Genomic DNA, 25,405 nt, shown 5'->3' with positions numbered 1-25,405 from the left:
GGGACCCCCGAGTTCAGGGGGGGTCGGCACGCAGCCGACTGAACTCCATGTCTCTCGGGGGGGAAAGGCGCTTTTCAGACCTGGCACATCTCTCCTCTTTGAATCTAGCTCTTCTTTGGACATTGCTGAGTATAGATATTAAGTAATTAATCATAGCAACTTATTGATATTTATACTGTGTAAAGCCACGGTGTTTAACCCTAACCCTCAAGTCAGGACGCTGATTGGTTGACGACCTCGTCAACAGCCCAGACTATTGCAAGTAGGTGGAGCTGGGAAGAAGGAGTTGAAATCAGCTGGAGCTTCAGTGCAGAGCCGGGGCTTCAATTAGCCAGAGCTTGGCAAGCAGGAGCTGGAGGGAGATGGGGTGTCCTCTGTCCGGAGCACGCATTAGGCAGAGGCAAGACTCCCGGCAGCGGTAATGAGCAGGAGCTGCAATTAGCCGGAGCGTGTGTCGGCTGGAGCAGCCGCCGGCCAAACTGCACTTCCCGCAGGGCTGAAGAGCGGCCGGGTGCAGGCTGGGCTGTCCCAAGCGAGGAGCTGCGAGCAGATGGGAGGCGAGCGGTGCTTCTGCCGACGGGGAGCCCGGCCTCTTGCCGGGGGGGTTAAATCCCCGCCAGGCACCTGTCTGGGCCCCGCTCCCGAGGGCAGAGGTAGGGTGGGGGTCCCCCGGCTTGTGCCCGTTGTCTGGCCGCAACAAAGAGGGTAATTTCTCGCCTCCTCTTTTCCCAGTGTCCCCTTGTGCGTCCCGGGAAGAAAATCCTGTGGGATTGATTCTGCCAGCTGCTCAGGTAATTGCAGGCGTGGGGCTGGGGGAGCGGGGAGACACGTTTGCGAGTTCAGGGGCGCTCCGGGTACTCCACGTCAAACGGGCAGAAAGGGCAAATTTGCTGCCAGTGCAGAAAAGCTGATGCAGGACTGCAGTGAACAGAGCGTGCCTCCTTCCCGGATTGGTGCCTGGGTAGTTAGGAATGTCTTCCTTTGGGGTGAAAGAGCCACCTTTCCTCTCGCATAAATTAAGAGCTGCCCGATACCTTCTTTAGGGTCCGGTGTTTCCCTTCTGATGTTCGTGCTAATTTTATGGGCAAGTTGGAAATAGCCTTTTCTCTTTCCCTGCGTAACTGAATCGTTAGGAGTCTGTGGCGCGAGCATGGTTAATTTTGGAGCACCTAGGTGCCAGTGGAAACGTAATGAATGAAACTTCTGTTGCGTGGAGCCTCCGATCTAGGGTTTTTAAGTCAGAGTGTTAGCGCGGAGACAGACACATGACCAATTTTCTTCGGTTCTAAGGCAAGAGGGCCATCCTGCACTTACTGAGTCCAACTGCTTGGAAAAATACCCCACGGGTCTCTTCCAGCTACCCAGCTTTTGGGTTAATACTCCTAGAGCCAGTCTCCCTCTTCCATGAACGAACAGTGGAAATCCTTTTGCCAAGTCTGGGAGGCCCAAAGCAGGAGCCGTTCTCCATGCTGGTTTTAGTTTTTCAAAAGCTTCTTTCTGTGGTTTATTCCAAATAAACATAGGTGACTTTTGGGCCTCGTACAGCGGTTTAGCCCTGAGCCCATAATCCATTATCCATAACCGACACCACCCCGTCATTCCCAGGAAGGTTCTCAGCTCATGCAAGTTTCGGGGTTCTGGAATGGCGCGTATAGCTTCGACTCCATTTATGCCCAGTTTTCGCTGTCCCTGTGAAATTTCACAACCCAAATACAGTACTGCTTGGCATGCTATTTGTGCTTTTTCCTTAGAAACTTTATATCCATTTAGTCCCAACTGATTCAGTATTGCTATTGTGACTTTTATGCACTGGAGTTTATTTTCAGTAGCTATAAAAATATCATGCACATATTGCAACAGCAAATATCGTGACCTCGGTACCTTACTGTCCTTTTGGGTTGTCCAGGTCTCCAATTCTTTAGCCAGTTGAGTCTTAAAAAGCGTCGGGCTGTTCTTAAATCCTTGAGGAAGTCGGGTCCGGGTTAGCTGTGTTTTTCGTCCGTTGTAGGGGTTTTCCCATTCGAATGCAAACAATTTCCTGCTATTTATGTCAAGTGTGGAATGCAGAAGAAAGCATCTTTTAAATCAATTACTGTAAACCACTTATACTTTTCTTTCACAGATGTCAACAACGTATAGGGGTTTGCTACCACCGGGTGTATATCTTTTGTGATTTCATTTATTGCTCTTAAATCCTGTACTAGTCTATACTCGCCATTTGGCTTCTTTACGGGAAAAATAGGTGTATTGTCTTCTGATTCACATTCCTCTAAAATCTTATATTTCATGAATTTCTCTATGATCTTCACAATTCCTTGTCGAGCTTCTCATTTCAATGGATACTGCCTAATTCTTACTGGGGTCGCTCCTTCTTTTAATTCCACTGCCACGGGTGAGGCTGCTTTTGATTTCCTGGGAATTTCGGTCTCCTTCAGACTGTAGGTATCACTGCCTCCTCTGCCTCTTTAGGGATATGCCTTTTTGCTTGATCTTTAAGCACCAATATTTGCCCAGTCTTTGATTCTGGAATTTGCATTATCAATTCCCCGTTTTCAAAAATTATATTTGCATTTAACTTTGCTAGTAAATCCCGTCCCATAAGGGGTATTGGACACTCTGGCACATATAGGAACTCATGAGTTCATTCTTTTCCCCTAAATCTTAAATCCAGGGGTGTTGTAGAAATGGCCTTTCTTCTTCTTTCCCTGTGGCACTTACAATGGTAATTGTCTTTTCCCCCAAGCCCCCACATAAGTTATTTTAAACTGAGTATGTTGCTCCTGTATCAACTAAAACTTTCACTTCCCTTCCTTCTAGTTCCATTTTCACGAGGGGCTGTTTCTCAAACTAAAGAAAAGATCCACATATGGTACTTCATCCCCTTTTCCTTCTCTTCTACAAAACAGCGTTAACTGTAAAATAGTATTATAGTTCAAAGTTCCATTTTCGGGTCACTTTTCTTGATCTTCTAGTTTATATTGAGGCCACCGATCGTTACAAGATTTGATGAACTTATCTTTCCGAAATGCTTGTTCGAACTTTCCCTCCTTCCAATGATTCAAAATACAGCCTAAGGGAGTTGCTTTAGGTATTTCTGGCGTTGTCAAATTACAGTACCAACCAACAAGGTACAACAAATCAAACGGAACAATTCACAGTAATAGCAGCAAATACCAGTCTCGCAGACTGGGTTTTAAGTAATAGTCGCGAGCACCAGTCCCGCGGACTGGATTTTCATTTCGGCAGATATTAGTCCCGCAGACTAAATATTACCAATTGCCAATCTTTCCACTGGACTTACGATCAACCAACCAACCAACCAATATTACTTTACGATTCGGATTTTCACAGTTGCGCAACTCTTACCGTTTATTCCGTTACCATACCATACCAATTGCCGAACCTGCAGGGCTTTCGCCTTGTCTGACGGACGGCGCCTAGGCTTACCACCCGGAGCTCCGTAGCCCAACCAAGCGCAGCTTTCCCCGCGCCTGACTGGCAGGCTTTTACCTACAGCGGTACCGTTACTGTTACTAAAATAAAGCACCTTTCCTTGCCCTATCAGAGGTCCGTCGTGAGCAGCGGAGGTCGGTCGCGGCTGATGGCTCCCCGAGAATTTCTCGGCGCCGGCTGGAGCAGGATCAGTACGCGATCCGCCTCAGCAGTACTCGCGAGGTCCCATCTGGGTCGCCAAAACTGTTAGCGCGGCGACAGACACGTAACCAATTTTCTTCGGTTATATGCGGTGCTTTATTTCAAGGCGCCGGGAACCAGGGGTACGCACCCAAATCTGGCTCCAAAGACGGCCTTGCCGAACACTCATTTTATACTCTTTTGGTTACATAATCTCATACATATTCAACAGGTATTGCTACATTATCTTATACGTATGCATTACGGATTGCTTCATCTTATTGCGACATCAGCCTCCTCCTCTGCGCGTGCTCGTCTTCCTCCTGGTGGTCGTCGGTGGTCGTCGTGATGAAGTAAGAAGTCTTCCTCAGATGAAGTAAGACGTCTTCCTCACCTTGTCCTTTTCACCTCACTCCTTTTGACTCTATTCCAGTGCCTGTTTTCTGCCGAGTTCTTCAAGCTTCGTTTTCAAGGTCCAGCTTGACCCTCTGGCATGCCGTGTACTTTTTCATCTAGGTACCTAAAGATCTGAGAATCCATTCTTTTCCTTACGGTTTACTACATTTCCCATCACCATTGGTTACCTTTGTTCAGTTACTGCGGTTATACCTTACAACCACACCTGGTATATAAAATACAGCTCACTGCTTAACTCTTTTGTTTCCTAACAAGAGAAGCTTGTCCTTCCAGAAAAGGACCGGTCGTTGGGCAGATGGAGGGGTAGGCTCGGAGAGTCGCTGAAGTACACGGTCAGCGTTACGGCCAAATGTCACTTAACCTTGCGGTTCCCTTTCACTCCTTTCCCCCCAGCTCCCTCAGGGCTGGGAGGTTTTGGTTTGGTTTTTTTTGCGGGGCTTGTGGGTTTGTGTGGGGCATGCGCGTGGTTTCGAAAGCAGAGCGCGGTGTTGCCTGGTGGCAGCCTGCAGAGCCCTTTTGCTGCCTGACCTCCCCTTTTTCACCCCGCTCTCAGGGCTGTAACTTTCCTTTGGCTGATTTGAGCAGAGCAATGAAGTGCCTTGCCTGTGTAAATGTGCTGGTGATACCAGGAAGGGAAGCGCTTGGACCGGTAGTGAAAAACTTGGCTCCGAGTAGGATTTCTGAAGGCAGAACAACAACAGCAGCGGGAAGCAAAGAGCGAGTTCCCCCCGAACTGGGTGTGTGTCAAAGCCGTGAAAGTTTTATTGCCAAATGTTGTTTGGCAGTACCTTCCAAGGGGCTCTCTTTGGTAAACGTAAATTTTCAGGAGGTTCAGGGTTGTGTGTGGCAAAACGCGTCCCTCTGTCTGCGTGCCCCGCTCCACAAGCGTCCGTCGGCGGGGCGGTCGGTCCCCGCTCTGGGTATTGGCACGGTGGTGCTGCGATATTGTCCTGGTTTGAGCGACACGGGACTAATTTCTCTACTAATACTCGGTGCAGGGATGAGGAATCCAGGTGCAGGGATGAGGAGGAGCGAGAGCCGGGCACTTGACCCAAGCCGGCCAACAGGATTATTTCGTACCATCAGCGTCGCATTCCCTATAAATTAGAAAGTTTGCTGCGAAGCTCTCTCTCTCCCTTGATGGCTGCGATCCCGAGAACTTCGTGCCCTGGTGCCGGACCCCCGAGGCCTTCCCCTCCTCCTGCCGTCGTAGGGCTCGCAGTGTCCGACGTTTGCTGTCCGCTGCTGGGAGTGCACAGCTTCCTACGGATAGAATGGGCTGAGTATAATCTTTGCGTATTCTGTGTGGGTATCGGGATCAATATTGGTTCTTTAGTGCTATTAATGTTGTTTGTGGAATCCTACTCTCTTAAATCTGTTCATACTTCGCTCCCCCGGGTTTCCTTGTTTTTTCCCAATGCCCTTTCCCGGGTGGGGAGGGGTCATCGGGTGATAGAACAATTGTCTAAACGGCAAGAAGTTGTTACGGGTCTCTCAAAGCGTAACAGATGTTTAGACCTAACAGAGGGGTTCCGGAAGGGAAGGAGAAAGCGTTCTCAGCCCTGACAGAAAACAGGCAGACCCTCTTCTCTGTCTGCGGCTTTCCTGTGTGCGCGAGATGAAGCTGTTTTATTTTTCTCCCTTGTTCCTGGTCTGAATAGCTCTGAAGCTGCTGCCGCGGGTTTGCAATTTGCGTTGCTGCGTGTTTGTGGAGTTCTCGTTATGGATGACTTCTGCTGTGGCCGAGTGTCAGGAGGCGGTTTTCGGTTTAAAGCTTCAGCAATGGCATCCGCTGAAACCAGCGTAGGTGAAGCTGATCCTGCGCGTGCGGCTGCGCTCGCAGGGGTGCTCGGGTGCTCCTCGTGCAAAGAGCGAGGTGCGCGTGGGCACCGGCAGGGTTGCGCTGGGGTCTGGGCGCGTGCCGTACTCCTGCTTTTGGGAGACGGCAGAGAAGGCGGAGGGCAGTCGAAAGCTGGCAGGGACCCTGCGCAGGTCTGATGGCGCAATGGCAGTTTTAAAAGCTCGTGACCGTCTGGAGAAAGAGCCTGGAAGAAATCGTTGCCTTTTTGGCAGGAGGCGGTTCAGCGGGCCGGCCGGTGGGTCGCTGTACCCTTGAACAAAAATGTTCACCTTGGGCCGTCTAGGGTGAGGAAACCTTGGCTGTACGTAGGCTTGAGAAAACGCGCCTGTCCGTGTCTGTCACCTGCGTGCAGCCGGGAAGGTGGCTCTAGTGCAACTGAAGCTGCCGGTGAGTCAACGAAAGGCAGGGTGGTCTGAAAAATGCAAGAGCTCTCGTGGCCTGCCCCAAGAAGCGTCCCAAAGGCGATGCCAAGTACTTTTTCCTCCACTCAGCTGTCGTCTGGGCAAACCTTCAGGGAAGAAGGCAGCTTGAGATTCCTACCTGGCTTTGCGTTCACGGTTTTTTTCCTCTCTCGGCAGGTTGTCAACGGCCAGCCTTTCTCCGCGGTCACCCTTTCTTCTGCCGTGACGGTACGGGACAGACGGAAAGGATCCAGAGTGCTCTGCCAGGACCAGGTACGTCTCCCATGCGCGTCTGCGTTTTTCCTAAGGTCCTTGTCGTGGGGGCTTTGAAGTGAACGCGAAGGATGTGCTGACTCTCCTCCCGTAGTTTTTCGATGAAATATTTGAACGCGAACACCAACAATAAGGTGTGTTCCGGAGCACGTTGCGCCCATGCAAAGCTTGCTTCCCTCCGCTTATGTTCTCCTCCCGAAAGCGTCATGTCTTTCTGTGTGCTTACCGTTAACTGGCACTGTGAGAATAATGTTGCGCTGAAAGAGGCAAGAAAGGGTTCGCAAGGGTTCAGATGTTCCGAAGAAAGAGACTTTGTTTTCGTGGTAAAAGCTTTATGCTTTTTCAGTCCACAGGTTTTTAAAATAGCTTCCAGTAGTCCTGGATAACCTTACTGAGATACTAGCTTCTATACGCAAAGCAGTCGAGGCCAGAGAAGGGACAGGGACAAAGCGGGACAAAGCAGGGTGGCTTCTGCGTGTTTTCCGGGCTTTGCCAGGAAGCACTGGCAGCCTTGTAAGTGGTGACAGCGGGTCCCGATGTGTTTTTGGTGAGCTACTGCTTCCCTAATGGCCTTATTTGGCAACGAGACTTTGCACTCTTTCTCTTTTTTTTTCCTGTTTGATTAGGGTTTTTTGTTGTTTTTTCTTTTTTTTTTTTTTTAAGAAAACTAAAGTCCACGGCCCGTCTTCTGAATTTGGTGGCATCGCCAGTCTTTGGGTTCTCAGTCGTACCAGGCGAGGTATCATAAACACGCGTTCCTCTGCGCGCTCAGCAGAGCCGAAAGCATCAGTCCATCTGCCGGTCCTTTTTGGTAGCCTTATGGATTGCGGGAGCGGGGATTTGATGCCCTCCCCTCCCCCCCGTTAAAACCCTATGGGGGCTTTTTCATCTTGCTGATTTTTCTATCCTAAATTAAACTTTTAAAACGGTTAAAATTGTAGAATTTACAAACGTCCTTGCGTTGTTTAAACTGCAGCTGCCAAATGGCTGTAGCATACAATGTATTCGGTGTCCTTTGGCAATGAGGTATTTGTTCTAAAGCTTTAAAAACAGGGCCGTCTTTTAAAAAGATTACATTTAAACGTTTAAGAAAGGAAATGTTTAAAACCAAGTGTTTAAACAAAGGATACGTTTCAAAAGGGACAGTTGAATGTTAGCGGTTTTTTATTGCCAATCTTCAGAGGGAGCGCTCTGGAGTTCTTGGTTTCTGTCCGGCTGTCAGCAGCGCGTTTCCCCGGCGGTTCAGCAGCATCTCTCCTGGGCAGGGCAGCCGGCCAGACGTCCCCGCTAATCCTGCGGCACCCAACTCCCACCCCCCCCCGAGTCAAATTATAGCTGTGTATTTTGGAGATGGATGGTTTAATGGTATGGATTGACAGCTGGGCAAGTTCATTTAGTGCCAAAGGAAAGTCAAATACTTTTATACTATAAGTATCTTATTGCAGAGAGAGCGAGCGAGAGATCTCTAAGCATACGTGCACCTCTTCAGCGTAGAGTGAAGGACTGAGCTTTGTTCGTTCTTGTTCATTGCGCTCTTCGGAGTTTTACCCTTCCCTTTTGGCTGTACTGACCCAGCAAGGTGCGCAGCGGCGGCGGCGGCGGCAGCGTGAGGGCTGTAGCTGTTTGAGGGGGTCCGTCGCGTCGATTCTGGTCACGGCCCAGCCCCGTGCGGCAGCCTGGCAGGGGCAGGTCCCCGCGGCAGCGCCGTGAGGAAGGCAGGAGGGGTTTCCCAGAGCCAGCCCGAGGGTTTACTGTCGTGCTCAGAATGGCAGCAGGCGGCGCTTAGTCTTAATACTGACCGGGAGAGTTCCAGTCGCTCTGGCTTTGAAAGGCCGCGCTGTATTTGGCGCTGAGCTGTTTCCCTACAGGAGTCCTCCTGTGGCTGCGCTGCCGCCCCGTCCCTCGGTGTGAGGGAATTCCTCTGCTTTCTTCTGTGCTCTTTGTTAATCTGCTGAAATATAATTGGGGCTTTTGGTGTTTCAGGTGTCTCGCCGTACGGGTCTGGCGACGCTCAGTAGACGCCCCCCCTGCCCAGCTTTACCCGCTGGTGGTTGAGCGCCCCGAGGGGATGGGACCAGCTCTGGGTGCGGAGGTTCCTGGCTCTGTCTCCAGTGGGTGCCCCCCTGCAGGGGCGGCAGTGGGGGCTGCCTCGGGGGCGAGCCCAGGGCCAACAGGGGCCGGGGGCATTTGTTGCCTCAGGGAGCCCATCCCAATGTGGCAACGGGGGGGAACATCGGGGAACACAGTCCAAGCGAGAGACGTGCCACCGTCCCCTGGCCCGCTCCTCTCCATGGGGCGGCTGCCCGCATGTGGGATGGGCGCTGGGGGGCTGCCCCCCCCTTTCTTTGCCTTGTGGAGCTCCCCTTTTTTGGGAGGGGCTTGTACATATGTAAATGGTATTATTAAAGTAACCAGCTGCTGGTTCAGGCTGTTTCCCTTGTTTTGTGTCCTTTTTCGGGGTGTATAGAAAACGGGGGTGGGGGTATGGGAGGGCGATGATGTTTGGGGCATCGCAGTGTCACCCGGGGGGCAACGGTGTGGCAGAGGAGCAGGTGAGTGGGGGATGTTGGGCCATGGGGGGTTCCCCCCAAAAGAACAGGGTCACGGACTAAGCAAGATTCGTTTATATCTAGAAAAGGATTTCACAGTAAAGCCCTGTGTCTATTGTATAAAGATTTTGGAATATAAAAAGACTCTCAATAGTGATATATAAGGGTTTAAAGTACAAAAGTAACTCGCGTCTATATATGTATTAAAAATAAAGGACTTTAAAATGCAAAAAAAAAAATCATTGATGTATGAAGGAAGATTGGAAAAAGTCTGACTAGAGCTGTCTAGTTTTACTGTGTGTTACATAGTGAATGTAAGTAGATATTATATGTAATATGCGTAGAGATTAGGTATGTGTAAATAGCTGTCTAAAGGGATAGAATTGTAGGTATATGTCAAAATATGGAAGACGTCTAAACAGATATGTAAGTGTAAATAGTTACAGATATAAATGTGCATATGTCTAAATACTGTATTTTATACGGGTAAACAGACAATATAAGGCCCCTGTGACGCCGCAGTCAGCCCGGACACAGGAAGTGCCCGTCAGTCCTCGGAAAAAACCATCTCTATGGTACCGAGGGTGCCGGTCAGTCCTCCGGAGGTCCAATTCTATGACGTTAGTCCTCCAGCGTACCGGAAGTTTCTGTCAGTCCTCCGAAATCCATCTCTATGGCGCCGGGGGTGCCTGCCAGTCCTCCGGAAGTCCGACTCTATGGCCCGACAGTCTTCCCGGGTCCCAGAAGTGCCCGGCAATTTTCCGGAAGTCCCGCGTTATCGGGCAGCACGCTTCCAAAGCTGCAGAAAATGGTTAATAATGCACACCAGAAGTATCTAAAGATTAGAAAAATCGACCGCTGTGGAAATGTTTCTCCACACCACCGAGTCGGGATAACATGACCACGAGTGGTGTGATAATGGCTGGAGGCGAGTCGGATCTCGCAGGAGGAAAAACCGCGTTCGGTGCTCTCCGTGCTGTGAGCTGAAGGTGAGCGCGGAAACTCTCCGCTGCTTCTGCGGCCGCCTGTGTGCCTTCTGCTGGTTCAGCCCTCCCCTTCCCCAGCCTCTGCCGAGGGAGCTCCTGCTGCTGCTGCGCTCCCGCGGCGTCGGTGCTTCGCTGGCCCTTCCGTGGGATGCAGCTTTGGGGGCGGCTCAGCTGTTTGGGCAGGCGTGTTTTCCCGTTTGGAAAAACAGAGCTGGGAAGTCTGAGGTGAGGCCTTGAGGAGCAGGTAAGGTTCAGCAGCACGTTTGATAGAAAGCAGACGTGTGTGCTGCTTTTCTTTTTCGGGTCAGTAACGTTGTAATGCATGCTCAGGGGTGGCAAGATTGTGTAATAGTAGGGTGTGGTTTTTTTTTTTTTTATTGTAGGTTGTTGTGGTTTCAACTGGGAAAGAGTTCAGTTTTCTTTCTAGTGATTGCTGTGAAAGGAATGTCAATAATAGCGGTTGGTTTTAGTTGTTGCTAAGCGATGTTTACACTATTCAAGGACATTTTTTTAGCTTCTGGTAAAAGCATAGAGCAAAGGATGGAATGGCCAATGAAATACTCCATACGGTAGATGTCCTGCTCAGTATATAAGTGGGGTTTTATTGGGGGGTGGGGATCCGTGATCACTGCTCTGGATGGTGCCAATTCATGGGGCGGTGAGAGTGACCCAGGTCATTATTACCGTTGTTATTATTTTCCCTCTTCTGTTATTGTTTCTATTAAACTGCTTTTATCTCGACCCATAAGGCTTTTTTTGCCTCCCTTCCTCCCCCTCTCCCCCCCCTTTTTCCCCGCAGCTTTTGGGGGAAGCAGTGGGGAAAGGTGTGGGTGGTGAGCAAGCAGCTGCGTGGTTCTAGCTGCCAGCTGGGGTTAAACCGCAGCATAGGTGCACTGCATTTTGCTGGGATTCTTGACTTTATTGAAGACGGAACTTTGTTTTTTTTCACCAGTTTTGCTGTATACGGTGTAAGTTGTTGATCTACTTTCTCTGAATAGGGCCAATGATGAGATTATCTAGCAGAGGTTAGGGTGAGCATCTCATATGCATCTGTATAGGGAGCGTTGGCATTTCTGAAGAGAGCAGCTGTGACAGAAGGCAGTGTCTTTTCGGGTATGGGACGGTTCATCATCTTTCCCCATTGCCCGCAGAGTAGCACGGTGTGCCTGGAGCCTTTGCAGCTTGCGGCAGGTTCCTCATAGATTGCGTCAGGGCTTCACTTACTTTGTGGGTCTGTAGCAGAGCGCGGAGTCTGTGGAAAGACAGAAGATAGGAGGTGCCAGCAGAGCGCGGGGCACGGCTGGGAAGAGGAGGACCCCCTGAGGCAGAGGGTTCAGGGGTGCAAATACAGGGCAGGGGATATCAGGAAGGAGTGAGGTTCCTTCCTTGACAGTTCAGGAGAAGAGAAGGGGTTTGTAAAGTTTTGGGACTGGGGTCCAGATGAGAAAGGGAGGAGGGTTCATCAGCCTCTCTCAGATTGGATTTGAGTGTCAATGAGGTCTGTGCTGTTCTGTTCTCCGTGCAGCTGACGGGAGGTATGACAAAGTCACAAGAGACGTAGCATAAACCATCCGGGCCTCTGTATGACAATAAGCAGGTCTGACTGTCAGCTGAGTCTCATCTTGTAAGACGTGAGGCAGCACTGTGCTGTCTTGTGTTTTGTCTTGCATTGCAGCGTGCCGTACTGTGTTTTGTATTGACGATGATCCAAGAGCGTGTCGCGTGGTATGGTATTTTATTCGTGTGTGCATGACATGGCTCAATGTTCGTGTCTATTGTATGGCATTGCAGAGCCAGTGTAGGGGGTTGACGTGACTTTCGGGTCTCTGTGCACGTGAGCTGGAGTTGAACAAATGGATCGTGAGGTAAGCCAGTAACACAGCAATGGTTTTCTTATTGTTGTTGCAGGCACCTTGCTTGCGGCAAGTCTCTAAAAACAGTCGAGGCATTGAGGGCCGAGGAGTGGCGTGACAGACCTCAGAGTGGTCGGTCGCTTTGGGGCCAATCAGTCACTGCAACGCTCTGGATTTTCAAGTGCCGCCGAGGACTCTAACCGTGATGTGTTGTTTTTGGAATTGGAGCGGAGCAGGTGTGTGGAGCTGCGGAGGACTGCTCTCTCAAGGGTGAAGTGTGTAGCAAACAGCTTTGTGCTTTGTTTTTGCAGCTGAGCGAGTGGCATGAGGTGACCAAAGGAACCTTGCATTTAAGTGATGCGCCTGCTGCCAAGGATGGGCATCGGGAGTGGACCGTGACCGGTGGCACCGCGAAAACTGAGTAGTGGGGCAAAAATCTGTGGGTGGCAAAGACCACACGTGTCCAAGCAGTGGCCTGGGAGAGCGTAGTTTGTGGGTAGTCAGCCTCGTGTAGGTAGAAGGAGCGATATGTGTCGTGAGATGCATGCACTGGCAAAGCAGCTCCGGGGTGAGCGCGTAGAGCTGTGCAGTAGGTCTGGCATGTGTCAACGTTTATCTTGGCCTTTGTGTCTGAGGAGCCTCAGGCATACTTACGTGGTACTGCGATCACATCTACGCTCAAGTTATCAGCATAGTGCCAACTGAGTGCGTCCTGTTTCACAGCGTGGCGTAGGAATGCAATGCTGCCGGTCTGGTTTAGCATTGTCGGTGCGTTTGACCAGTATTTTTGCAGCTCTTCCTCAGGCATCTCCATCGGGTCTTATCTCGATGAGTCTCTTGAGAGTTCTTGCAGGGGTTTCTTCCCTGGGTCATTGTAGTCTTAAGCCTTTCCCAGGATTTTGTCTCCATCGGTCATTGTGGCTTCGTGGCCCATCTTTCATCCAGAGCTGTGGCGTCCTCACACGGCAAGCCACGCCGGAGCGTCTGCGCTGGGCAGGCTCGGCAGTGTTGTGCGTACCGTCAGGCTGTGTCCTTTGGTCTGGCACTAACTCTACCCTGTGTGGTATTCTGCATCCTTAGGTCGTGTTTGTACAGCGCGTCCACGTGTGTGTTGGAGGCTGTGGAGCTGTGTCGCCTGTGTGTGTAGCAATTCCGGTTGGGGTGGAATGGTCCAAGTGTAGGGTGGTGATCTGTTGACGAACACGGCCCGTTTGGGTGGAGGTTGCATGGGCTGTGTTTGGGGAGAGGCGGTAGCGATTGGCACGCCGGCTCTAGAGTTCCTTGTGTTGCTTTTTGCAGGTGCCGCAGGGTGATGTGGATCCCCACAGAAAAGCCTCGAGCGAGCTGTGCCGGAACGTACAAATCAAAGTGAAGGAGGAGCGGGAGGGGTGCAGCTGGCGAAGCGTCTTCCTCAGCTTGTGGTTATGAAGACTTTGTTCCTTTGGAATCGAGTGGAGCGGCGATGTTGATTTGAGGTGCACGGTGAGGCAGTTTCCGAGATGGCTCTAGAATTGGGGCGATCCGCCATTGTGGCGAGCGGGTGGTGAAATGGAGGTGTTCCGAGTGAGGGGTGGAATGAGTGGAGGTTGAATGAGTGTTAGTTTCTGAGTGTGTCTAACCTTATACGCATGAATATTTTTATTCCAGGTTGTATTTAATGTTGAGATAGTGAATGATTTATTTTAAGTTTTAATTTCAAAAACCCACATGGGAGATTTCTTTTTTTCCCCGGTCCCGCCCACTCTGCGAGGCGACGTTTATCACCAATGTTAGGGCGGAGGTTGGGCTCAGGCCAGGGTTTTTTACCAGCACGGTGATTTTTGAGGCCCCTGTTCTCTCTGTTCTTCTGTCCTGCTCCCTCTCCTTATTTTTTCCCACCCTCTGTCTCTGTCCTGCACCCATTGCTGTTTTTGCCTTTTCCATCTCTCTGCCCTGATCTGCATCCCTCCCTTTTCCCCGACAATTGCTCTGGCCTCTTCCCCGGGGTTCTTCTCCTCTCTGCGTCTGTACGTGCCGCTCCGTGTCCCTGCCTTCCTCTCTCTCTCCTTCCTTCCTTCTCTTTCTCTCTCTGTCCCTCCGTCTTGCTCGCTGTCGCTGTTTCTTTCCGTTCTCTATCTCGCTGTCCCCGTCCTCCTTCCTTTTTCTCTCTTCCTCTCTCTGACCTCTTTTTCTGCTCAGTGCCCCGTTTTTAAATCCTCCGTCTCGCTGCAAGGCTCCTTTTACCCCTTTTCCCAACGCCCTGTGCTCCTCATGGTCTCTGTCTCTCTCTTGTTGTCATTGTGCTTGTCCACCGTCGCTGCCTCTTCACCACGGCAACCGCTCCCGGGCGGATGGGCGGGCCAATGAGAGCGCGGGAGCCGCGCTGCGACTGGTCGGATTGCCTCGGCGGGGTGGGGCGCGGCGGGGATTGACGGCAACGACGAGCCAATGGAGCGGGGTCTCTCAAGGAGGAGTGCGGACCGCGGCCAATGGGCGCGCGGCATGGGCGGGCCAATGGGCCGCTCCGGAAGCCGAGGGGGCCGGGGGAAAATGGCGCCCAGTTCGAAAGCGGCGCGGAGCGGGGCGGCGCGGGGTGCTGTGGCGACCCGGGCCCCCGGGCCTGTGGCGAGGCCGTCGTGAGGCAGCTGGAGCGCGTCAAGGTGAGCGGGGGCCGGTGGGCAACGATGCGGGAGGGCCTGAGGGGGCCCCGAGGAAACATGGCGGGGCGGCTGTAGAGGGCCCTGAGGGGTGACGGGGGAGGGAAGGGGCGCTGAACTGGGGCCTTGAGGGGGTCTGGCGCAACGGGGGGCTTGAGGAGGGGCACTGTAGGCTCGGAGCGGGGCTGTCTGGGCCCGGCTCCCCGCGGGGTGCCTTGGGCCTGGGGAGTTTGGGGTGCGGGGTTGGCGGTGCCGGAGAAATAAAGGCCGAAAGGGCGATAGTGAAGCGGCGCCCGCGCCGTGCCGGCGCTTCCCCGCAGCGCGGTGGGGTCGGGCCCTCCGCACTTGCCCAGCGCTCCCCAAAAGCGCCTGTGGGCCCTGGGGGTGGCGGGCTGTGGGGTGGCTGCGCTCGGGCTGGCCCTCAGCGTGGCCCGCGGGGACTGCCGAGGGGGTGAGGAAGCAGAGGGGGTGAGCCGCTTCGGGGCCCGAAACAGAGAGCAGGTCTTCTGCCCCGAGGGCTGGAAAGCAGGCTCCCGGGGCTGGTTTTGGGGTGCAGAAACAGGCGGAGTTGTGTGGCTTTGGGCTGAGGAGCAGGTTTTGGGGGCTTGAGAAGGGGCCCAGCAGCTGAGGTTATGGGCTCAGAAAGGGGTGCTAAACGAGCGGGTTTGGGGGTTAAGAGCAGACTCCGCTCTGGCTGGTTTTGCAGGGGCCGGGGGGGAGGCAGAGAGGAGTTGGGAGGCGTTGGGGGCTGCGGGGAAAAGCAGGGGGTGGGCAAGGTGCGTGGACCCTCCCCGCAGGTGGGGGTCTGGTGCCATGGGACCCCCGAGTTCAGGGGGGGTCGGCACGCAGCCGACTGAACTCCATGTCTCTCGGGGGGGAAAGGCGCTTTTCAGACCTGGCACATCTCTCCTCTTTGAATCTAGCTCTTCTTTGGACATTGCTGAGTATAGATATTAAGTAATTAATCATAGCAACTTATTGATATTTATACTGTGTAAAGCCACGGTGTTTAACCCTAACCCTCAAGTCAGGACGCTGATTGGTTGACGACCTCGTCAACAGCCCAGACTATTGCAAGTAGGTGGAGCTGGGAAGAAGGAGTTGAAATCAGCTGGAGCTTCAGTGCAGAGCCGGGGCTTCAATTAGCCAGAGCTTGGCAAGCAGGAGCTGGAGGGAGATGGGGTGTCCTCTGTCCGGAGCACGCATTAGGCAGAGGCAAGACTCCCGGCAGCGGTAATGAGCAGGAGCTGCAATTAGCCGGAGCGTGTGTCGGCTGGAGCAGCCGCCGGCCAAACTGCACTTCCCGCAGGGCTGAAGAGCGGCCGGGTGCAGGCTGGGCTGTCCCAAGCGAGGAGCTGCGAGCAGATGGGAGGCGAGCGGTGCTTCTGCCGACGGGGAGCCCGGCCTCTTGCCGGGGGGGTTAAATCCCCGCCAGGCACCTGTCTGGGCCCCGCTCCCGAGGGCAGAGGTAGGGTGGGGGTCCCCCGGCTTGTGCCCGTTGTCTGGCCGCAACAAAGAGGGTAATTTCTCGCCTCCTCTTTTCCCAGTGTCCCCTTGTGCGTCCCGGGAAGAAAATCCTGTGGGATTGATTCTGCCAGCTGCTCAGGTAATTGCAGGCGTGGGGCTGGGGGAGCGGGGAGACACGTTTGCGAGTTCAGGGGCGCTCCGGGTACTCCACGTCAAACGGGCAGAAAGGGCAAATTTGCTGCCAGTGCAGAAAAGCTGATGCAGGACTGCAGTGAACAGAGCGTGCCTCCTTCCCGGATTGGTGCCTGGGTAGTTAGGAATGTCTTCCTTTGGGGTGAAAGAGCCACCTTTCCTCTCGCATAAATTAAGAGCTGCCCGATACCTTCTTTAGGGTCCGGTGTTTCCCTTCTGATGTTCGTGCTAATTTTATGGGCAAGTTGGAAATAGCCTTTTCTCTTTCCCTGCGTAACTGAATCGTTAGGAGTCTGTGGCGCGAGCATGGTTAATTTTGGAGCACCTAGGTGCCAGTGGAAACGTAATGAATGAAACTTCTGTTGCGTGGAGCCTCCGATCTAGGGTTTTTAAGTCAGAGTGTTAGCGCGGAGACAGACACATGACCAATTTTCTTCGGTTCTAAGGCAAGAGGGCCATCCTGCACTTACTGAGTCCAACTGCTTGGAAAAATACCCCACGGGTCTCTTCCAGCTACCCAGCTTTTGGGTTAATACTCCTAGAGCCAGTCTCCCTCTTCCATGAACGAACAGTGGAAATCCTTTTGCCAAGTCTGGGAGGCCCAAAGCAGGAGCCGTTCTCCATGCTGGTTTTAGTTTTTCAAAAGCTTCTTTCTGTGGTTTATTCCAAATAAACATAGGTGACTTTTGGGCCTCGTACAGCGGTTTAGCCCTGAGCCCATAATCCATTATCCATAACCGACACCACCCCGTCATTCCCAGGAAGGTTCTCAGCTCATGCAAGTTTCGGGGTTCTGGAATGGCGCGTATAGCTTCGACTCCATTTATGCCCAGTTTTCGCTGTCCCTGTGAAATTTCACAACCCAAATACAGTACTGCTTGGCATGCTATTTGTGCTTTTTCCTTAGAAACTTTATATCCATTTAGTCCCAACTGATTCAGTATTGCTATTGTGACTTTTATGCACTGGAGTTTATTTTCAGTAGCTATAAAAATATCATGCACATATTGCAACAGCAAATATCGTGACCTCGGTACCTTACTGTCCTTTTGGGTTGTCCAGGTCTCCAATTCTTTAGCCAGTTGAGTCTTAAAAAGCGTCGGGCTGTTCTTAAATCCTTGAGGAAGTCGGGTCCGGGTTAGCTGTGTTTTTCGTCCGTTGTAGGGGTTTTCCCATTCGAATGCAAACAATTTCCTGCTATTTATGTCAAGTGTGGAATGCAGAAGAAAGCATCTTTTAAATCAATTACTGTAAACCACTTATACTTTTCTTTCACAGATGTCAACAACGTATAGGGGTTTGCTACCACCGGGTGTATATCTTTTGTGATTTCATTTATTGCTCTTAAATCCTGTACTAGTCTATACTCGCCATTTGGCTTCTTTACGGGAAAAATAGGTGTATTGTCTTCTGATTCACATTCCTCTAAAATCTTATATTTCATGAATTTCTCTATGATCTTCACAATTCCTTGTCGAGCTTCTCATTTCAATGGATACTGCCTAATTCTTACTGGGGTCGCTCCTTCTTTTAATTCCACTGCCACGGGTGAGGCTGCTTTTGATTTCCTGGGAATTTCGGTCTCCTTCAGACTGTAGGTATCACTGCCTCCTCTGCCTCTTTAGGGATATGCCTTTTTGCTTGATCTTTAAGCACCAATATTTGCCCAGTCTTTGATTCTGGAATTTGCATTATCAATTCCCCGTTTTCAAAAATTATATTTGCATTTAACTTTGCTAGTAAATCCCGTCCCATAAGGGGTATTGGACACTCTGGCACATATAGGAACTCATGAGTTCATTCTTTTCCCCTAAATCTTAAATCCAGGGGTGTTGTAGAAATGGCCTTTCTTCTTCTTTCCCTGTGGCACTTACAATGGTAATTGTCTTTTCCCCCAAGCCCCCACATAAGTTATTTTAAACTGAGTATGTTGCTCCTGTATCAACTAAAACTTTCACTTCCCTTCCTTCTAGTTCCATTTTCACGAGGGGCTGTTTCTCAAACTAAAGAAAAGATCCACATATGGTACTTCATCCCCTTTTCCTTCTCTTCTACAAAACAGCGTTAACTGTAAAATAGTATTATAGTTCAAAGTTCCATTTTCGGGTCACTTTTCTTGATCTTCTAGTTTATATTGAGGCCACCGATCGTTACAAGATTTGATGAACTTATCTTTCCGAAATGCTTGTTCGAACTTTCCCTCCTTCCAATGATTCAAAATACAGCCTAAGGGAGTTGCTTTAGGTATTTCTGGCGTTGTCAAATTACAGTACCAACCAACAAGGTACAACAAATCAAACGGAACAATTCACAGTAATAGCAGCAAATACCAGTCTCGCAGACTGGGTTTTAAGTAATAGTCGCGAGCACCAGTCCCGCGGACTGGATTTTCATTTCGGCAGATATTAGTCCCGCAGACTAAATATTACCAATTGCCAATCTTTCCACTGGACTTACGATCAACCAACCAACCAACCAATATTACTTTACGATTCGGATTTTCACAGTTGCGCAACTCTTACCGTTTATTCCGTTACCATACCATACCAATTGCCGAACCTGCAGGGCTTTCGCCTTGTCTGACGGACGGCGCCTAGGCTTACCACCCGGAGCTCCGTAGCCCAACCAAGCGCAGCTTTCCCCGCGCCTGACTGGCAGGCTTTTACCTACAGCGGTACCGTTACTGTTACTAAAATAAAGCACCTTTCCTTGCCCTATCAGAGGTCCGTCGTGAGCAGCGGAGGTCGGTCGCGGCTGATGGCTCCCCGAGAATTTCTCGGCGCCGGCTGGAGCAGGATCAGTACGCGATCCGCCTCAGCAGTACTCGCGAGGTCCCATCTGGGTCGCCAAAACTGTTAGCGCGGCGACAGACACGTAACCAATTTTCTTCGGTTATATGCGGTGCTTTATTTCAAGGCGCCGGGAACCAGGGGTACGCACCCAAATCTGGCTCCAAAGACGGCCTTGCCGAACACTCATTTTATACTCTTTTGGTTACATAATCTCATACATATTCAACAGGTATTGCTACATTATCTTATACGTATGCATTACGGATTGCTTCATCTTATTGCGACATCAGCCTCCTCCTCTGCGCGTGCTCGTCTTCCTCCTGGTGGTCGTCGGTGGTCGTCGTGATGAAGTAAGAAGTCTTCCTCAGATGAAGTAAGACGTCTTCCTCACCTTGTCCTTTTCACCTCACTCCTTTTGACTCTATTCCAGTGCCTGTTTTCTGCCGAGTTCTTCAAGCTTCGTTTTCAAGGTCCAGCTTGACCCTCTGGCATGCCGTGTACTTTTTCATCTAGGTACCTAAAGATCTGAGAATCCATTCTTTTCCTTACGGTTTACTACATTTCCCATCACCATTGGTTACCTTTGTTCAGTTACTGCGGTTATACCTTACAACCACACCTGGTATATAAAATACAGCTCACTGCTTAACTCTTTTGTTTCCTAACAAGAGAAGCTTGTCCTTCCAGAAAAGGACCGGTCGTTGGGCAGATGGAGGGGTAGGCTCGGAGAGTCGCTGAAGTACACGGTCAGCGTTACGGCCAAATGTCACTTAACCTTGCGGTTCCCTTTCACTCCTTTCCCCCCAGCTCCCTCAGGGCTGGGAGGTTTTGGTTTGGTTTTTTTTGCGGGGCTTGTGGGTTTGTGTGGGGCATGCGCGTGGTTTCGAAAGCAGAGCGCGGTGTTGCCTGGTGGCAGCCTGCAGAGCCCTTTTGCTGCCTGACCTCCCCTTTTTCACCCCGCTCTCAGGGCTGTAACTTTCCTTTGGCTGATTTGAGCAGAGCAATGAAGTGCCTTGCCTGTGTAAATGTGCTGGTGATACCAGGAAGGGAAGCGCTTGGACCGGTAGTGAAAAACTTGGCTCCGAGTAGGATTTCTGAAGGCAGAACAACAACAGCAGCGGGAAGCAAAGAGCGAGTTCCCCCCGAACTGGGTGTGTGTCAAAGCCGTGAAAGTTTTATTGCCAAATGTTGTTTGGCAGTACCTTCCAAGGGGCTCTCTTTGGTAAACGTAAATTTTCAGGAGGTTCAGGGTTGTGTGTGGCAAAACGCGTCCCTCTGTCTGCGTGCCCCGCTCCACAAGCGTCCGTCGGCGGGGCGGTCGGTCCCCGCTCTGGGTATTGGCACGGTGGTGCTGCGATATTGTCCTGGTTTGAGCGACACGGGACTAATTTCTCTACTAATACTCGGTGCAGGGATGAGGAATCCAGGTGCAGGGATGAGGAGGAGCGAGAGCCGGGCACTTGACCCAAGCCGGCCAACAGGATTATTTCGTACCATCAGCGTCGCATTCCCTATAAATTAGAAAGTTTGCTGCGAAGCTCTCTCTCTCCCTTGATGGCTGCGATCCCGAGAACTTCGTGCCCTGGTGCCGGACCCCCGAGGCCTTCCCCTCCTCCTGCCGTCGTAGGGCTCGCAGTGTCCGACGTTTGCTGTCCGCTGCTGGGAGTGCACAGCTTCCTACGGATAGAATGGGCTGAGTATAATCTTTGCGTATTCTGTGTGGGTATCGGGATCAATATTGGTTCTTTAGTGCTATTAATGTTGTTTGTGGAATCCTACTCTCTTAAATCTGTTCATACTTCGCTCCCCCGGGTTTCCTTGTTTTTTCCCAATGCCCTTTCCCGGGTGGGGAGGGGTCATCGGGTGATAGAACAATTGTCTAAACGGCAAGAAGTTGTTACGGGTCTCTCAAAGCGTAACAGATGTTTAGACCTAACAGAGGGGTTCCGGAAGGGAAGGAGAAAGCGTTCTCAGCCCTGACAGAAAACAGGCAGACCCTCTTCTCTGTCTGCGGCTTTCCTGTGTGCGCGAGATGAAGCTGTTTTATTTTTCTCCCTTGTTCCTGGTCTGAATAGCTCTGAAGCTGCTGCCGCGGGTTTGCAATTTGCGTTGCTGCGTGTTTGTGGAGTTCTCGTTATGGATGACTTCTGCTGTGGCCGAGTGTCAGGAGGCGGTTTTCGGTTTAAAGCTTCAGCAATGGCATCCGCTGAAACCAGCGTAGGTGAAGCTGATCCTGCGCGTGCGGCTGCGCTCGCAGGGGTGCTCGGGTGCTCCTCGTGCAAAGAGCGAGGTGCGCGTGGGCACCGGCAGGGTTGCGCTGGGGTCTGGGCGCGTGCCGTACTCCTGCTTTTGGGAGACGGCAGAGAAGGCGGAGGGCAGTCGAAAGCTGGCAGGGACCCTGCGCAGGTCTGATGGCGCAATGGCAGTTTTAAAAGCTCGTGACCGTCTGGAGAAAGAGCCTGGAAGAAATCGTTGCCTTTTTGGCAGGAGGCGGTTCAGCGGGCCGGCCGGTGGGTCGCTGTACCCTTGAACAAAAATGTTCACCTTGGGCCGTCTAGGGTGAGGAAACCTTGGCTGTACGTAGGCTTGAGAAAACGCGCCTGTCCGTGTCTGTCACCTGCGTGCAGCCGGGAAGGTGGCTCTAGTGCAACTGAAGCTGCCGGTGAGTCAACGAAAGGCAGGGTGGTCTGAAAAATGCAAGAGCTCTCGTGGCCTGCCCCAAGAAGCGTCCCAAAGGCGATGCCAAGTACTTTTTCCTCCACTCAGCTGTCGTCTGGGCAAACCTTCAGGGAAGAAGGCAGCTTGAGATTCCTACCTGGCTTTGCGTTCACGGTTTTTTTCCTCTCTCGGCAGGTTGTCAACGGCCAGCCTTTCTCCGCGGTCACCCTTTCTTCTGCCGTGACGGTACGGGACAGACGGAAAGGATCCAGAGTGCTCTGCCAGGACCAGGTACGTCTCCCATGCGCGTCTGCGTTTTTCCTAAGGTCCTTGTCGTGGGGGCTTTGAAGTGAACGCGAAGGATGTGCTGACTCTCCTCCCGTAGTTTTTCGATGAAATATTTGAACGCGAACACCAACAATAAGGTGTGTTCCGGAGCACGTTGCGCCCATGCAAAGCTTGCTTCCCTCCGCTTATGTTCTCCTCCCGAAAGCGTCATGTCTTTCTGTGTGCTTACCGTTAACTGGCACTGTGAGAATAATGTTGCGCTGAAAGAGGCAAGAAAGGGTTCGCAAGGGTTCAGATGTTCCGAAGAAAGAGACTTTGTTTTCGTGGTAAAAGCTTTATGCTTTTTCAGTCCACAGGTTTTTAAAATAGCTTCCAGTAGTCCTGGATAACCTTACTGAGATACTAGCTTCTATACGCAAAGCAGTCGAGGCCAGAGAAGGGACAGGGACAAAGCGGGACAAAGCAGGGTGGCTTCTGCGTGTTTTCCGGGCTTTGCCAGGAAGCACTGGCAGCCTTGTAAGTGGTGACAGCGGGTCCCGATGTGTTTTTGGTGAGCTACTGCTTCCCTAATGGCCTTATTTGGCAACGAGACTTTGCACTCTTTCTCTTTTTTTTTCCTGTTTGATTAGGGTTTTTTGTTGTTTTTTCTTTTTTTTTTTTTTTAAGAAAACTAAAGTCCACGGCCCGTCTTCTGAATTTGGTGGCATCGCCAGTCTTTGGGTTCTCAGTCGTACCAGGCGAGGTATCATAAACACGCGTTCCTCTGCGCGCTCAGCAGAGCCGAAAGCATCAGTCCATCTGCCGGTCCTTTTTGGTAGCCTTATGGATTGCGGGAGCGGGGATTTGATGCCCTCCCCTCCCCCCCGTTAAAACCCTATGGGGGCTTTTTCATCTTGCTGATTTTTCTATCCTAAATTAAACTTTTAAAACGGTTAAAATTGTAGAATTTACAAACGTCCTTGCGTTGTTTAAACTGCAGCTGCCAAATGGCTGTAGCATACAATGTATTCGGTGTCCTTTGGCAATGAGGTATTTGTTCTAAAGCTTTAAAAACAGGGCCGTCTTTTAAAAAGATTACATTTAAACGTTTAAGAAAGGAAATGTTTAAAACCAAGTGTTTAAACAAAGGATACGTTTCAAAAGGGACAGTTGAATGTTAGCGGTTTTTTATTGCCAATCTTCAGAGGGAGCGCTCTGGAGTTCTTGGTTTCTGTCCGGCTGTCAGCAGCGCGTTTCCCCGGCGGTTCAGCAGCATCTCTCCTGGGCAGGGCAGCCGGCCAGACGTCCCCGCTAATCCTGCGGCACCCAACTCCCACCCCCCCCCGAGTCAAATTATAGCTGTGTATTTTGGAGATGGATGGTTTAATGGTATGGATTGACAGCTGGGCAAGTTCATTTAGTGCCAAAGGAAAGTCAAATACTTTTATACTATAAGTATCTTATTGCAGAGAGAGCGAGCGAGAGATCTCTAAGCATACGTGCACCTCTTCAGCGTAGAGTGAAGGACTGAGCTTTGTTCGTTCTTGTTCATTGCGCTCTTCGGAGTTTTACCCTTCCCTTTTGGCTGTACTGACCCAGCAAGGTGCGCAGCAGCAGCGGCGGCGGCGGCGGCAGCGTGAGGGCTGTAGCTGTTTGAGGGGGTCTGTCGCGTCGATTCTGGTCACGGCCCAGCCCCGTGCGGCAGCCTGGCAGGGGCAGGTCCCCGCGGCAGCGCCGTGAGGAAGGCAGGAGGGGTTTCCCAGAGCCAGCCCGAGGGTTTACTGTCGTGCTCAGAATGGCAGCAGGCGGCGCTTAGTCTTAATACTGACCGGGAGAGTTCCAGTCGCTCTGGCTTTGAAAGGCCGCGCTGTATTTGGCGCTGAGCTGTTTCCCTACAGGAGTCCTCCTGTGGCTGCGCTGCCGCCCCGTGCCTCGGTGTGAGGGAATTCCTCTGCTTTCTTCTGTGCTCTTTGTTAATCTGCTGAAATATAATTGGGGCTTTTGGTGTTTCAGGTGTCTCGCGAGGCTTAGGTTCTGAGCAATGCCCGATTTGGCATTAAAAGTCCGGTGGCGTTCAATATGTACTATCAAACTATCACGATTACGGAGGCACTAATAGCAGCACACACAATCGGATCAAGCGGCGTCCCCTGAACCAGCACAGCCACACGTAAGGATTTGGGTGGCGTTCACTAGGAACTCTCACGGCTAGATTGGTGAAAAGTGTCGTTTATTGAAGCGACAGAGGCACAAGTTCTTTTGGAGTGCCGGTGATAGTGACTGTCTGCAAAGCCCGTGCGAATACGAAAGATGTTAGTGATACAGCCTGGCTACGAATGCGCTGAGTTCTAAAACAACTCTGTAGAGATTTCTAAGTTTCCCGGGGAAGCACTTGGCATAGCCGAGCGTTCGAATCTTCCCCACGAGCGTCCTTGTGGGGGGGAGGAGAGGCTCAGCCCGTCGACAGACGCCAGCAGTCACGGGTGGTCGGCCATGGCATTTCCCTGCCCGCGTTGGTATCTTCCCTGACATCCCTCCTCTCTGATGCTATTTTCATACTCTTTGGTTTTTTTATTTATTTATTTTTTTTACCTTTCAGGTGGAGCCTGATGGACTCTAGTCATACCTACTTGTGTTAAGATTGGTGTAAAATTCTCTCGCTAGGCTTTTAAAGGTATAGACTACGAAAAATTCAGAGCGTGGACTCCGTGAGGAGCGGTCGCACCTCGGAGGCGGGTAGCTTTTGGGATGGAGGTGTGTTTTGGTGTTACAATGACGTTATAATGAGCAAAGTTCACCCAAAGGATAGCATTTTGTCCAAAATGACAGATGGTTGGCTCAGGGTAACAATTAGGCAGCTTATCAGTTCCATAAGGCCTTCAGGGGTTCCATTGGATCGCAGAGTTTGGCCGCGGCATCTCCACTCCGCTCCATCCGCCGCGCTGTTTTTCCTCAGAGTTGGCGCACCGGACTCCCCCGATGTCGTCGACATCTAAGGTTGCCTCGGGGACCTTTGTGAAACGCATCCTTTGCACAGCAGCTGCACTCTGCCCTGGAGAGTTTCCTCCACGCTGCGCTTTTCTTCAAAATGGGACATTACCTTAATTTCTAAGTCACCTCCAGTAATGATCCCACACCAGGTTTGCCTGCCGGTGGCTGAGCGGCCCGAGGGGACGGGGCCAGCCCTGGGTCCGCTGGCTTTGTGCCTTTTTTTGGGGGGGGAATAAAAAGGGGGTGTGTGTGTGTGGGTGATGATGTCATTTGGGGCAGCCCAGGGGCCCTGAGGGAGCGTGGGCAGTGATGCTGCAGAGGAGCAGGTGAGTGGGGGATGGGGGGGTCACACGGGGGTCGCCTGAAAAGAGGCGGATCACAGCCCCCAAATGTCTGAAAATTCGGGGGGGGGGGGGATTAGCAAACTTT

General features: G+C 51.6%; 1 protein-coding gene across 8 annotated transcripts; it reads left to right on the top strand.

The window, feature by feature from the left end:
- Positions 1–25,154, top strand: LOC309683802 (uncharacterized protein). 8 transcript variants are annotated; one of them, XM_082499799.1, is made up of 7 exons: positions 1–653; positions 733–791; positions 6,490–6,585; positions 13,273–13,455; positions 16,157–16,215; positions 21,914–22,009; positions 23,999–25,154. In XM_082499799.1, exons 1-4 carry the CDS (start codon positions 551–553, stop codon positions 13,399–13,401), a joined length of 387 nt encoding a protein of 128 aa, XP_082355925.1. In that variant the 5' UTR covers positions 1–550; the 3' UTR covers positions 13,402–13,455; positions 16,157–16,215; positions 21,914–22,009; positions 23,999–25,154. The 8 variants fall into 8 exon arrangements, 4 of the variants coding, with proteins under 4 accessions (XP_082355925.1, XP_082355926.1, XP_082355927.1 ...); XM_082499800.1 differs by lacking the exon at positions 16,157–16,215; XR_014270245.1 differs by lacking the exons at positions 1–653; positions 733–791; positions 6,490–6,585 and adding an exon at positions 9,874–10,123.
- Positions 25,155–25,405: the final 251 nt, after the last annotated feature.

Source organism: Vanellus vanellus (genome assembly GCF_965231255.1).
Source record: "Vanellus vanellus genome assembly, contig: HAP1_SCAFFOLD_358, whole genome shotgun sequence".
NCBI lineage: Eukaryota > Metazoa > Chordata > Aves > Charadriiformes > Charadriidae > Vanellus > Vanellus vanellus.
The sequence above is the reverse complement of the archived record's forward strand: the minus strand, read 5'-3'. Positions and strand labels throughout refer to the sequence as shown.